The sequence below is a fragment of the Centrocercus urophasianus genome, unplaced genomic scaffold, assembly GCF_019232065.1.
Source record: "Centrocercus urophasianus isolate 14NV4802_14NV808 unplaced genomic scaffold, USGS_Curo_1.0 seq_16, whole genome shotgun sequence".
Classification (NCBI taxonomy): domain Eukaryota; kingdom Metazoa; phylum Chordata; class Aves; order Galliformes; family Phasianidae; genus Centrocercus; species Centrocercus urophasianus.
The window spans coordinates 2,093,449-2,108,032 of record NW_024884711.1 but is presented as its reverse complement, the minus strand read 5'-3'; the positions used below and the strand labels follow the sequence as shown (position 1 = coordinate 2,108,032).

Genomic DNA, 14,584 nt, shown 5'->3' with positions numbered 1-14,584 from the left:
ATTCACAAGTTTAAGAAGCTTCCAACTACTTAGTGGGATTGTATTTTCTCAGAACCCAAAGAGGCAATGCCTATCTACCTCTCAACATCCTGACCTGCATGCAAAGACACTGCAGTGCACTGCAGCAATACCCAGCAGCCTTGCACAGAAAGCAAGCTGTGTTAACACTGTGACTGTGCAAGCACAACAGTGTGCAAGTACAAACATTAAAAACTTTGTTCCAAAACTCATTTAAAACACAGGCAAGTTGTAGGAGCATATTCTTGTGAGTCTTGGTGGTACTGCCCTAATATTTCTGGACTAATTTGATGCACTCATTCTGCATCACACATCCCTTTGTGGTCAATCTGTGCCCAGTGTTTGCAAATGCAGCACACATTACAACAACCCTTCACAGATGTAAAACTTCAGTTGCCCTTTACTGTGAAAAACTCATTCATAATATTGCCCTACTACGAAAAGAGATGAGAATTTTGGATGCTAGCCATTATTCTTTCTCACCACAAAAATGAAAATGTTGGAGGTATTTAAAATGCTGCTCCCTCACTGTCCTTCAGCCATGTTACTTTCAAACCATTCTTCTAGCAGAATCTTAGAAATGTGTTTGATGATGAAACTGGTCTGAGGATCTTCTTATGAGACACAACAGTTTAGCTCTCTTTTACAGAAAAGGCAAAAACACTTTTGGCACTTTTTCTACTGAAAGCAACACCAGATACTGTTTCATATGGAACAGTGGCTTTAAAACAGTACATTATGTCCAACCAAAGATGACAGAACGTGACTTGATGTTGCCTCATTTTCACAGTTTAAGAGTTACACGCAACCAGAGTTGAAGCACTGTGTGCCAATTTGAATTCCCCTCTCCAAGACAAACTTCAATAGGACAGAGATTCTATGAAAACCCACACACAAATCTGTTCTACTACAGGCACTACTGCCTTAGACCTTGACTGTATGGGAAGGAGTCTGGTTGATTTAAATTCTACATTAAATTCTACAAACAATTTGTGTTTGTTTGGACGCTTTTTCTAAATACTGAAATAAACAGGAAAAAAACCAACATGTTCACAGCAGGAAGTCCTACACTTCAAAAGGAAATGTTTTTTTAATTAAAGCAAGCATTCCTTGCAGGTATAGAAAAATGCTATCCTTTTTCAATGCACACAATGCCCTAAGAATTAGCTTATTTGCAATCCCAAGGCACTAGTCAATTAATTAATTTTACTGAAATTGTCAGTTTAAACTGACATAACTGCTACCTCCATTCAGCAGAGAAATCACTACTCCCAATGAATGCCACATCACTGTAACACAAACTCAGTGATGGCACCAGTGTAAGTAAATCCAAAGAGGCTGAATTTAGCAGAACTGCTTAGGAAAGAAAGATTTAATCCTAATACTAAACGCTTATCGGTTCTCATTTAGTGATAATACAACGCATTAATTGCCTTCCCATTTTTAAAAAGGCAGCATCTTTTAATTAATTCATACAGAATAGGAGAGGAATATTTAATGACAGCCTGCTAAAGCTAGGTATTGTAGCTTCAAGTTCAAACACACACAGAAACAGATGTTTGTACTCCAAATGTGTGATTTTCGCCTTTTGTCATCAAGAAATTCTAAGCAATTCTATTCTGCTTTTTGTTTCATTTCAGTCTCAAGGCTCATTTGAAAATTTTTAGAAGATTTGAGTTCTTTACTTTTTTTTTTTTTTAATTAATTCAAAGACTGTTTGACTTTTCTAATCACCACAACACGTGAGAAATATAATCAGCTACACTCCAACAAGCTAAACAGGAGCCAATGCTTCAGAGACAGTAACTCTCACTGAGTTGGATGTTCTTCAAGTTACAAAAAAGTTCCTCAACAGGGCAGGTTCTTAACAACTATTAAATATATGTAATTGCTATTTATCCCACAGACATAAAATGCCTAATCATATTCAGACACTCCTTACAGTTCTGCTTGTCAATTTGCACATACGTTTTAATGTAAGCCATTCTTACCAGAAACTATTCTTAAGCAAAAGAAATAACTTTTGCATTGATTACATTATTCTTATTTCCTTTCCTTCTCCTTTACAAAGAGTTGCACAATTGGAATGGTATTACTGCTAAGAACTTTAAGAAATCTGAAAATGAAATGCCAAACAAGACTAGACAGCAACTTTCAGCTTGTTTGCTCTGTTAAGCTGATGTATAATGTTTACATTCACAATCTGTTTTAATTCAAACAAAATAGAGATGTCACTAAACAAAAGGATGTATGAAGTGTCAAATCTGAATGCCATGTTTGACTCAAGGACTTATATTCCATCAACAGGAAAGAGCCTTTGTAAAAACCAAAATCAGTTGTCAAATTCCAGTTTCTGGAAAGCCAACATCAACTAAAATTGGCACTTTCACTGTACTGACTTGGAAAAGATCTGATTTGTTCATACACCTTCTACTTCTAAAACCAGCAAAAAAAACAGGAGGAATCAAGTTTCTTAAGCTCCTCCAACAACTTTTAAAATAAATTATTCCTTTTGCTGTTGTTGTTGAAGCATTACATTCCACAGCATGGATCATCGTGCAGGGCAACACTTCATGTCTCCAACACTTACCAGAGGGTCTCCTTAGTTTTCATCCCTTCCTGACTTTCACCCAGCTCAGTTCAATTCACTTACTAAAGCATTTACTGTGTTTCACAAAAGTTGTAATACGTCTTTACCAAAGTAATACTTACAGCTACTTTGTGAACAACGCATTTCCATCATTTCCAGTGTTGAAGACATTGACAGAACACATCCAACAGTATGATCCGTGGAAGAATGAATTTGAGCCATTGCAGCAAGGAGCCCATGCAGGTACAGCAGCAATCCAGGAAGAGGAGCAGGTATTGTGAAGAGAGAAAGAAAAAGAAAAAGTTACTTACATTTGATCAACAAAGTTCCTCCCTACTCTTTCAATCTCGTATGCTTAGTGCACAGCGCTTCATAAAACAGTGATTTGGTCTGTTTTAAAGAGATGGCTTCATCTCACAGCAGTGAGCTAAACAACCTTCACACCGTTTTCCAATACAAGCAGTTATTCAATAGTCCTCTTTATTCTAGTTGTGCAATGTGCTTTCAATTATCAGATGCTATGTGAACCCACAACAGACTCAAGGCCATTTGTTTTCTTCATAGGTGCACACCACAACACATAACCCCACTTCACCATGCTATCACATATTGTTTTTTAAGAGTGGAAAAGGTACAAAGATCAAAGCCATCATCACCGTAAATATCTCTGAGGGCTTTGTATTTCTATAAAATTTCCACATTTACTGAAGAGCATCAATTCACTTCTGAGTATTAATGCAAACTGTGACATTGGTTGAACAGACAGAAAATAAAGAACAAAATTAGGGTGCAGAAGTGTTTGCTCAGCATCATTTAACTGTGGGTGACAAGAGATCCACACTAGCTCTCCAACACAGCACTTAGAGTAACTATAACAACCATAAAAACCGTAACATAAATTCTCTTCACATGTCTGGGTTTTGGGTTGTTTTTTTTTTTTCCTCCACTACGCATCTTCCGGTGCTTGACAGTTCCATGATAATGATACAAAAGAGAAGGACAAAAAAACATCTTGTTATCATGTTTTAAGATTGCAATCACTGACGCTTCCAAGCCCTAACACTCCATTTTTAACTATTTTCATACTCTCAGAGGCTCTGAGCCTATTTCTAGAAGATGGACACCATCATGGATACCAGCTCAGAGCAGCGCTGAGGTTCCCTGTCTCTTTTGCTATCTAGCAGGATGCGTGCCTTTGGCTTCTGCATTCCCCTCAGCCTATCAGCGCCCATAGCCACAAGATCTTCCTCTGCTTGACTCCATATTGTTAAATGGAGGACTTTCCCATTTTGAAATTACCTCCTGTTAGTTAGCTGGCACTCCTGCGTCAGAAAACAGCCTTAATAACCCAACATACTTTAAGGAGAAGCAGCAGTTTCATGTTTCTGATCACTTCTGCAGCTCTTCTGCAACATTCCTTAACCTGTAATCTCCTAGAAAGACCAAGTGAGATCAATGTGCTATCCAAGGAAAAGTCACACATCTACACGGCCTCACCACGTGCCATCCCCCATCCTCAGCTCCTTTACTTCCTCCCAACATGTCATTTGCTCTTTTGACCTCTGAGGACGGAGCTGATGCCTGTGGGGAATTGAACCACAGCCCCAAGCCTTTGCTCCTGGGCTGCAGCAGCTGCTCACAGCTCACTTCTGATCACACAGCACAACAGCAGTTCCACCTATCTATCACTTTCCATTCCCCTACACTGCATTTAACGGCCACTTTTTAATCAAGTGACTGTTAGTATTCTTATGCAAGTCCTCACTGTTGTTCATCATCCCTGACCTAACGGAGCACAAATGAAAGCAAGTCATATGAGAAATTATACTATTGGCCTTAGCTGACTTTTGATGCATCCACTTAGTGCACTCAATGTTATTTTAATAGAGGTTTGCCCCAAGCAAAATGTCAAAGCCCACATAAACCAGCAGCTGAGCAGGAGCTTTCAGATCCATCATCTGAAGCAGTGGATTAACAGCCAACAGCAAGCTGCTCTAACTGTGCAGCTGATGAGAAGGAAGCAGTACCTTAGGAAGCTTTTTACAAACAACAATTTAAAAAGTCCTAATCTTTCTGTCATCTGCCAAGCCTGTCTATTGTCTCTGTTGTTGCCCACTCTCTGCAATTTACATCTCTATTTTGTGCTGATCATATCCAAGAAAAAAAATTAAAAAAAAAAAAAAAAAAAAAGACAATCTTCAGAAATACAATCTGGGCCAAAAGATGGCTGGCATAAGGTCCACTACTTGATGAAGCACTGCACCCTCTTATCAAGGAGAGATGCAAGCCCAAGGTGAGCTAAAGCCATTTCTGCCTCTGCTGCGTGCAGCCTGGGAGCGTAGCTCAGCCTGCCTGCATGGTAAGCACAGCTGCTGGGCACTACCAGTAACCAGCAGCCTGGCACAGGATGTTATGAAAAATCTCAAGGATTTATGACCTAACCCGTCCTATGGCAAGTATTAATGAAGACAATTGGATAAAACAGGAAAGCAGTTTGACAGTGTCGGAAATCCTGATCTTTCCAATCAGTTTTTTCCATCAAAATGGGGCTTTGGAGCTTCCCACTCAAAGTTATTCTAAAAATAAGAAATGCAACTCGTCCTTCCCTGCTCTCCTTCTAGGACCTGCCATTTAAAAGTAACTTAGCAGCATCCCAGAAAACCTGAGAAATCCAACCACGCTGAGAGGAACATCAGCATGGTTACTCACTGCACGAGGCATGGGCCAGCAATGGCACTTACCAATGATGCAAACAGAAAGCAACATTTTCAACTCAATTTGCACATTTGGAGTGGGGGACACATTTCCAACATCTTTTCTAAATCGTGTATTTGCTGTGCAGTCAGTTTGCTCTTAAGAGGTACCTCGACATGGGCCAAGTTTCCCTTCTGCTTTGGAAGCTTCCATATCTTCTCACCTGCTCTGGTGGAACACTGCTTTCAATGAAGTTAAAGTAATCTCTCAAGAACTTCCAACTTACATTCTGCATGCTCTCCAGCCACACACATTTCTATTCGTCTCTTATCACTGTGATACTTTTTATATTTTTTCATATATTTTAATAATTATACAGATTTCTAGTTTTATACAGAAAGACCATTCTACAAAGCACATTAGGGACTTCCCCTATTTCCTTTAATATACTCAACATGGAAACTTTACAAAAGTAAATAAAATCATCCTTTGCAACACTGCTAGTTGTTCAAAGTCTCCACATCAGTTCCTCAAAGTCTTGAAGCCTATGGGAAGGCCTAGGAGTTGCTTTACATCAAGATCCCTAAAAGCCTGCCACAGGTTGATAAAGCCTACATTTCTTCCAGCCTTCACAAAACATACAGCCAATACATACCCCTACCTTACCTTGCCTTGCCACATCCCAGAGGCCAACACTAAGAGCTGTTCTTGGAACAAAAGCTGTGTAGCACTACTTAGGGCAGTGATGCTGCTAGGTGCCTACAGCACTTGTTCTTTTCTGTGTTTGTTTGTTTGTTGTTTGTTTGTTTCTTTTACACAATAGAGAGTACCTTCACTTTGCTTTTACTTTAAGATATACTCTCCCTACTTTTAAAACAAATGCTGAATCTAAAAAGAGAAAAGGAGGGGGAAGAAGGAAACTCATCAGCTACAATTGTAAACCTAAACTTAAGCTGACTATCTACAAACTTCTTTTTCCTTTCACTACTGGAAATAAACACCTGCTGAATCAGTAACACCTGCCATAATCTGCACAGCAGAAATCTAGTGCAGATGGACACGCATTTGGGTCCTTTAGTCCCTCAAGTAGGCATCACCTGCAGACAGAAGACACCTACCAAAAAATCTTATTTAGTAAGAGTACCTGGCTTGCAAATGTGAACTTGTGGTCTCTAATTAGAAGGAATTAAAACTCCTCAAGGACGCAGAAGAGAAACTCCTTTCAATGGGTGAGTGCTATTAAGAAGCCAGGATCTCTTCAGTCTCTAGGAGCAAGCTGATTAAGTCAATAATCAATAACTTCAACCACTGACCAGTGACTGCAGTTGCAATTCAAACTGTTCCTCAAAACCTCATGGGGCACAGTCAGAGCCAGCACCAGTGAAGCTAGCTGGCTGTAGGCTCTCTCTTTTCCTGTGCTATCATTACAATCACCTGCTTTATTAACAGCATTAAACACATGCAAGTCCTAAGAGTAAAAGGATTCTGCAATGCAAAACATCACAAGAGTAGACAGCACAACCCATCCATTGAGCTTCAGGCAACGTGGAAAGGTGGAAAACCTCAAAGAAAAACAAAACGGATCTAACAAGGACACTAAGAAAGCTTAATTCATCTAATTAAATGTATGTGTGTGTGCATAGTTATAATTGAACAAAAAAAAAATAAAGCCAGCCATCAGGCAGACAACTGTAGGATGCAACACAGAAGGCAAGGAAACTTGCACAGAGGAGCCAAGGAGCCAGAGGAGCTGGCATCAGAACAGCTGCACAGTGAACACCCTCCACACATCATGGGGGTTATCTACCACCATTTCTGACCTTCTCCTCCTCAGTTTTGCTGTCACTTAATGTTTATTCTTTCCCAGGGCTTGAAGATCAAAGATGCAAAGGTAGAATGCTCAGTAAAATGCTATGAATGATTCTTCTATATAAAACCTCCCTGAAAAAAAAAAAAAAACAAACTAAACAAAGAGAATGATCTGTGTTTCGTTTCATAAATGTCACTTTGTCTCTTAAGTTTCCCAAAGAGATGTAAAACAAAAAAAAGAATCAGACAAACAAGGTGGTGGGAACTTCCTGGCAGTTTTACCGCTGCTCTTATCTCTCATCTCCTGTGAAGCCAATTACGCTCAGCGTTTGAGAAGAGCCATCTTCAAGGAAACCAGTCACTGCAGTTACTGCCTCACTTGGGAGACCACTGTAGGAGTCTCACTTTGCTATGGAAACTTTGGAGAAGGAGCAACAAGGTACAGTAACAGCTAGGAAATACATGGAATCGTTCTGCTGCAATGTATCAAGTTTGTTCCTTTGCTATATACTCCCAGTCTGAAGTCTCTGTTGAACATGCTAGCAAACCTGAAGGAACTGAGAACATTACATGTTCTGCCAGGATCCGCACACAGAGCAGTCAGTGACACAAGGACTCAGGTGATGCTAGATCACAGTTCATAGACTTTACTCTATAAAAGCAAACACTGATTGCCTCATTCTCCTACCCCAAATCTCAGGGCAAAGCAGTGCCAACAGCCAGAGCACGTTACATCTGCCCCAACACAGAAAGGGAATTCCTGCAACCAGACTGACAGCATTACAACAAAGGTGCTTAGAAAAAGATACTTGCAAACACATACTTTGTGCCCACCTCTTTTCTATGCCTCCAATTCACAGCCGAGACCATTTGGCTCATGGGGAAGCTGCAAGGTTGACAAGGCAAGGAATAGCAGCCCCCTGCACTACGTGTGCAACAATACCAGCCTGTCTACTTGAATTCCTTGAGCGTGCAGCTGCAGGAGAGCTGCTGAGTTAGCTCACTGTTGCAGCAATGCTCCAGTACCTTCACACACCACAGTGCCCCCAAAACCCCAAGAGCAATCACAGCGTGTCACCTCTGGTGTTTCTGTTAACACCAGGAATTCTCATTTAAAGTAACTAAGAGGAAGGGCTTTTACCATACATTTCTACATGGTGGATGCAACTTGTTCCCATATGGAAGCCATCTGTTCTTCTGAATATTCTTTTATTTTCCCCTGCGCTGATTTCTATACTGAATGCCTCAAGTTCTGACTTGCAGAAGGCCTGTGGGCTTCACCACGACAGACACTTGGAGCTGAAGCTTTCTGAAACATGTCCTTGTCACTCATCTTTCAGGCTTTATTCCTTTTTTTGTGCTGCAGCAATACAGCACTCCAGACCAGTGAGAACTGAGCGTTCTGAAAGCAATGGACCCTTTTGTCTCAGACAAGTGATTTCTTTGGAAAAATTAACATGAGAGGGTATCTCACCATTAACAAGATGCTAACTCAGGAAGCTCTTAAATCACTAGTATTTAGAGGGGTTTATTTTTTAAACCATCTCCACACTGCCTAAGGAGTTCTGCATTTATAATGGAGACCTAAGAGATCAAAACAAGAATTGGGTGCTATTTTAAAGACGGCAATTCAGAGATAGGGTCCATGTGCTAAGCTCAGATGTTACAAGATTTGAGACACGGGAGGCTGTCAGCACTGTTCTGAACCATCTATTTTTTAAGCTGCAGAGATACCACAGGAAGACAGCCTCCATTGCTAATGACTGTGTAAGAAAGACTGTCCTCAATATCTCACACTACTGCAATCCTCAGGGGAGCAATCTGACACAAAGAGTGGCCCACACTGATAACATTACATCTCATCACTCTCAGATTATTACAGTATATATTAATTGGTATATTACAGATGAATGGTAATTATAAATAAGCAGCTAGAAACCCAAAGTTTTGCTTTCACTCATTCCATGTCAAGGAACATATTTTCAACTCAGCTCTCACCGTGTGCATTTCTCAAGCCATCTGATGGCTCCTGGGCCACCAGCAGCCTGCTTCCTTCAGGTACAAAGCTGAAGACTGCACAGACTAAAGCCACAGCTCTGTTCTGGGAATCAACACCACCAAATCTGCTGGTTTCTCAACTTCCCAACTGCCTGAACTCGTGGCATTAGTAACAAAGCTGGCTGTGAAGACTGCGCATTACACAGCCCAATACCTATACCAACAGACAGCTGTGCTGCACCATTAGCAATGCCCAGTGTTAGAGTGGGAATTCCACACCATGGCCAAGATCCACCACTAGGAACACGATTCAAGAGAACAAGAAACCCAGGATCATTTTTACCACCCGCAGAGAAAGAGAATTGAACGTATTGGAAGAGTCACCTTGAGCAAAGGCTCTTTCAAAGTCTTCTCCAAAAATCAATTCCTGCATCCATCTGGACAAACAAAACATCAGTTTCCCTTCCCTGCATTACCAAGCCTTAACACTCACACAGCACTAATTTGATACACATAAAGTACCAATACAATCTTGAATTTACTTACTGAAAATTGCAACTGCTCAAGGATCCAGAATACAACAACTCTTGAGAACCTTTTATGGATGCCCTGTTAAACACCTACAGGGAACAAACACCAACAAGCTGAAAAACTAGCTTGATAACAAAACTTAAAACTGCTTGTAAGGAACAACTGTTTGTAGAATGGGGGCTCAACATCTCCACCTTCTCCCCCCTTCAAGGATCTATTCTGGAGCACTGTTTTGTACTCGCAGCATTTTAAGACATTCTTCCTTCAACTGATTTAAAAGCAGCATCCCCTATGATGCCCAAAGTCCTTATCCTCACAACATATAAAGAAGGACCAGACAACCACATCCTCTAGCTTTGGCCCTCGTCCCTTAAAGCGCTGCCTGCCCTTACTTACAAACTGCAGGGTCCTTCTGCTGCTCTTGCAGGTTTGCAGACGTCCACAGAATTGCAAATCAGAGCACCAAAGTCAATACTTGGCAGAGCTGAACAGTAGAGATGACCGTGAGCTCCAGTAAATAGTGCTGCAGCAGCGTGAAAGCTACTCCTTCCTGAAAGTTCTCATTGGAATACGTGCTAAAAGAATTAAAAAAGAAGGCAACAGAATGTCTCCCCTTTGCCTGCGATCAAGAGATTACCCTGACCTTAATTTCACACCATCTGGCAATGCCTTCCAACAGGAAGTTAATTTAATCTTGAACCTCTTGGTTTATTAGTACACCTTTACTAACTGCAATTAGGAAGCTTTTTGTTCTTCCAGAGGCAGGGAAAGAAATAAGGAAATAAAAAGATGGTTTTCTTGGACTCACCCTACTTCAGAAATTCTCACTGCCCCAAACTTGAAACCACTCAATTACACTTAAGCCAGCAATCCAGAAGTCAAATTCTGAGTCATAAACTCCAAGTTTTGCATTCTTGTTTGGAAAAAAAAAAAAAAAAAACCAACAAAAAACTACAGGGAACATTGGCAAGATCGTACAACGAGAAAAATCTCTGCTGCCAGAAAGCTTCCAGAAAAATTACATTTCTCCAGCAGCAGCTGCTAATACCTCCAACCACTGCTTTTGACAACACGACTATTAACGCCAGTCCCTTACTTTAGTTCAGATATCAGAGCAGTAGAACCTGGTCAGGACTGCAAGGCCCACTGCACTGCAATATTCTCTGCACTCACCATCAGTCAGGGCCTCTGCTTTGCACATTGCTCAAGACAGCCCTAACGCTAGTGATACACCACGATACTGCCATCACTTCTGCACCCCTACAATACCAAAGTTTCAGGGAGCTCAACTGATAGGAAACAAAAAACACCAAACAGGCAATTCCTATAAGCCTGACTCCATGAATGGTTACGAGGCACTGCTGCACGGGCAGGGAAAACAGCCCAATTGCTTCCCTTCAAACCACTGCCAAGAGATTTGATTAGCAACTGTACCACCAGGGTGAGCTTAGGCTTCCCTCCTGTGAGCCTGGTAATTATTCAGCTAGGGAACAAAGCCAGATCAGCTCAGATATCTAACCAAAAACTACCCCACACTACAGTAAGGTTAACTGCCACTTGCAACTGCAAGCTCATCCAGTCATACCAATTACATGAGCAGCAGAGGTAACACAAAGTACAAGAGACAAATACACAATCAGGAAAGTTTTTTCCAGTTGCAGTCCAGTTACACAAGTGTAAGGTGCGGAATCTCATGATAAAAGCTTTTAAGAAAGGGAACTAAAGGGAAAGACCACCAGCAATGTTAAAGAGAACAAGGCCTGTAAAGAGAACAAGTATCTAGCTTGCACTTCTCTCTTTCTAGTCATTGCTCCTATCACACTTTGCCCCTGAGCACCCCCAAAACAGTCAAAAGCTCAGTCAGTCTCATCCAATAGAACGTGATTCTACACAGTGTCATTCCTTGGTCTTTTTTTGTGGTCAAATGAGAGAAGCCAGATTTATCTTTTTGTTTCTTCAGATCTCTTATCTTTCATGATTATAATGCAACTTTTCTATTTAGAAAACTCTTCCAAGAATGTTGACACTAAAATATGCTCCATCTTAATATTGATCCTCCTAAAGCTATAGGGGTCAAAGGAAAGAGAAATCTCCTTATGTTTTAAACTTTCCTCCCCCCTGCCTTTAAGTCCCAGCTTCTTTGCTACTCAGATGAAGAAACAAGAACACACAACATACAGTTTGAAACAGACAGAAAGCAACTAAGATCCTACATCGTGAGGGGTGATTGCCACCACTGGGTAAGAACTGATTTTTTATGGCTCCTATGCTACTGAGAACTAACCAAATCACCATTCAGTTATACTCAGAAGCTAATAAGCTTATGCAACAGCCTCACTGTTAGTGTTCTGCAACTTTGCTTCCAAAATAATTTGCAATTGCATTTTGAACTTTTTTTTTTATTTTTAAATCATTTTTACCATTTTAATTTATGGAAATGTGGCTTAAAAATGGCCGTACAGAAAGCAGTTTGTAAATAAGATAGAGCCACTAAGGCACAATTCCTGAAGGCCAGTGATGCAATGCCCTGCCATGTGAGGTCGGGTGGGCACACAGCCTGGGATGTCAGGAAGGCACGCTGCTCATGCACAAAAAGCAGAGCAAGTGAGTGGCTTCTGTGGGAAGGAAATCCAGGATGCATATCAGAACAAGGGCCAGCCAGGCACAAGTTGTATCTACCTCTAGCACAGACTCCATCAGTGGACAGTGCACACATACTGTCTTTAATGACGCTTATGAGCCTGGTGGTTACAATTCCATTGTTAACACAAGGAATGTCAAAATGTTACAGCATATAGCATCTTAACAGCCACATTCAGTCAAGGCAGCGAATCTCTGGTTTTGCAGAGCAGCTGACGGGATTCTTCACTACTAAGAAAGCCAGAAGAGCTGCTTGATGACGTTAGGGAACTATCACGATGCCACGGTTAAACTCAGGGGCAAGAAAGAAGTCTAATTTGACTCACCACTGACATATGCAGAACTGCCCCTGACAAGGTGAGCAGGAAGGTATTGGTTTCTGTGAGCCGAGTTTCCAGCTCTTGCTGTTGAGAAACCTCCCCATTCCTCCTGTGTCACCATCCCCACCTCTGCAATACATCTTGTAAACATCAGCTCAAGGCTTGCATCCCTCTGTAAGGACAGCCTGTGTCCGCCTAGAGATTAACACTACCCTGAATTTGAATTACTAACTTAAATGAGACTTAACTAAACTACTTAAATGGTGACCAAATGCCATTCTAATTACAGTGAACACATTTGCAATTAACTGCTTCATTTCAGGAGCAAGAAAACCAACCCAGAGCAAACAGAACATCACTCATACATACCCACTCCTGGTCTAGACAGGTTAAGTGAACAGTCTGGCAACATGTTAATGCTGAAGATGAACCTCACAACACAGCTCTGAAAAGAAGCCTCTCTCCTACGCCCTCTCCAAGGTACATTTTTCATCGCTGACTGTGCTTAAAATGTGGTTTGGATCTTTAGCTGTTCTGTTTTATAACTATCTGTTGTCTTAATGCACGCATTAAGGTGGCACTGAAAACAAGAACAACAAAGCACTGAGGAACTTTCTGAAAACTAAATAGTTTAAGGAGTACAAGCAACGTGGCCCACTGACAGAGAGCAACGAAGATACCTACCAGTTAAGGAAAAAAGGAAAGAGAACTGCTGTCTGTGTTTAGACACACTTCTCATGAAAAACAAAACAAAGCAAAATCTATTGTGCTTTTACTACCAAGAATTCTAAATCTGATCCTTTATCTCTGCTTAAGACAAACAACGATCCCTTACCCATACACACAGACAATTGTTTGTCATATTGAGTATACACAGCTCCATTTGAGCTGTGACAAGTCACTTGTCCTTGTGGGTCAACCGAAGGAAATGCTCCGAGTTATTATCAACACACACACTGCTACTGCTTCAGTACATCTCCTTCAATTTCACTACGACTACGGAGTGAGCCTTTCTCCACAGCAGCAACCAGTGAGGAGCAGGGGATGTTCCTGCATTTCAATTCCAATTTCTTCACAGACCACGCAGTTACCAACTCTTAGAGCAATGTCTTTGAAAACTGCCCTCTTAAGGAGATATTCTAGTTATCGGTCCCTGCTATTCACACGTCGGCTACAAGAAAAAATATCTGCCATCTGACACCAGAAGGAAATTATATTTCTATGTCCACCAGACAGAGCTGCTGGTAATCTCACAGAACACGGCAAGCACTGCAAACTAAGCCACCATCAAATGGAAAATGTCTGATGCTACACAGAACTGCTTTTTCTCAAGTTCGGCAACCTTTCAGCCGGTAAGGTGGTGTTATTTTGACTGAAAGTCAGAAATTAAGTACTTGAAGGGAACTGATCAGCAGGAAGCAGAGTGACTTTTTACACCGCCTGATAGGGATAGGACAAGGGGGAATGGATTTAAACTATAAGAGGAGAGACTTAGGCTAGATGTTAGGAAAAACATTTCACTTGGGAGGGTGGTGAGGCGCTGGCACAGAGAAGCTGTGGATGCCTCATCTCTGGAGGTGTTCAAGGCCAGCTTGGATGGGGCCCCGGGCAGCCTGATCTAGTGGGTACTAATCCTGCCCACTGCAGAGGGGTTGGAAACAAATGATACCTCCAAAGAAAGCCATTCTATGAATCTACGATAACACTGAAAAGATGCTGCTACCAAAAAAAAAAAAAAAAAAAAAAAAAAAAAAAAAAAAAGAACCCACACCAAACCTGCATGAGAAGGCATGATCTGCCTTACAGGTAAGATCTGAAGCTATGACCCATTAACTCTCCGGGAAGCTGAGGCTGCACACACTCAAGCTGATTTTCTTTTGGTCTCAATATTAATATCGATGGTATTTCTGCACGTGGAAACATGTGCAAGCCAGCATTGAGCAAAGAGGGATCCCTTTGACCGTCCAAGCAGACTCTCCTGACA

At 41.3% G+C, this 14,584-nt stretch overlaps 1 protein-coding gene across 3 annotated transcripts in view; it reads right to left on the bottom strand.

The window, feature by feature from the left end:
- SEPTIN7 (septin 7) overlaps positions 1-14,584 on the bottom strand; it is a 73,293-nt gene that overhangs the window by 57,804 nt on the left and 905 nt on the right. For 2 of the 3 annotated variants that reach the window (XM_042816468.1, XM_042816470.1), the window contains exon 2: positions 2,731-2,735. In XM_042816468.1, coding sequence (XP_042672402.1) covers positions 2,731-2,735 — 5 coding nt within the window. Of the gene's footprint in view, positions 1-2,730; positions 2,736-13,475; positions 13,478-14,584 lie in introns of all 3 variants that reach the window. The other variant, XM_042816469.1, reaches the window with a different exon arrangement.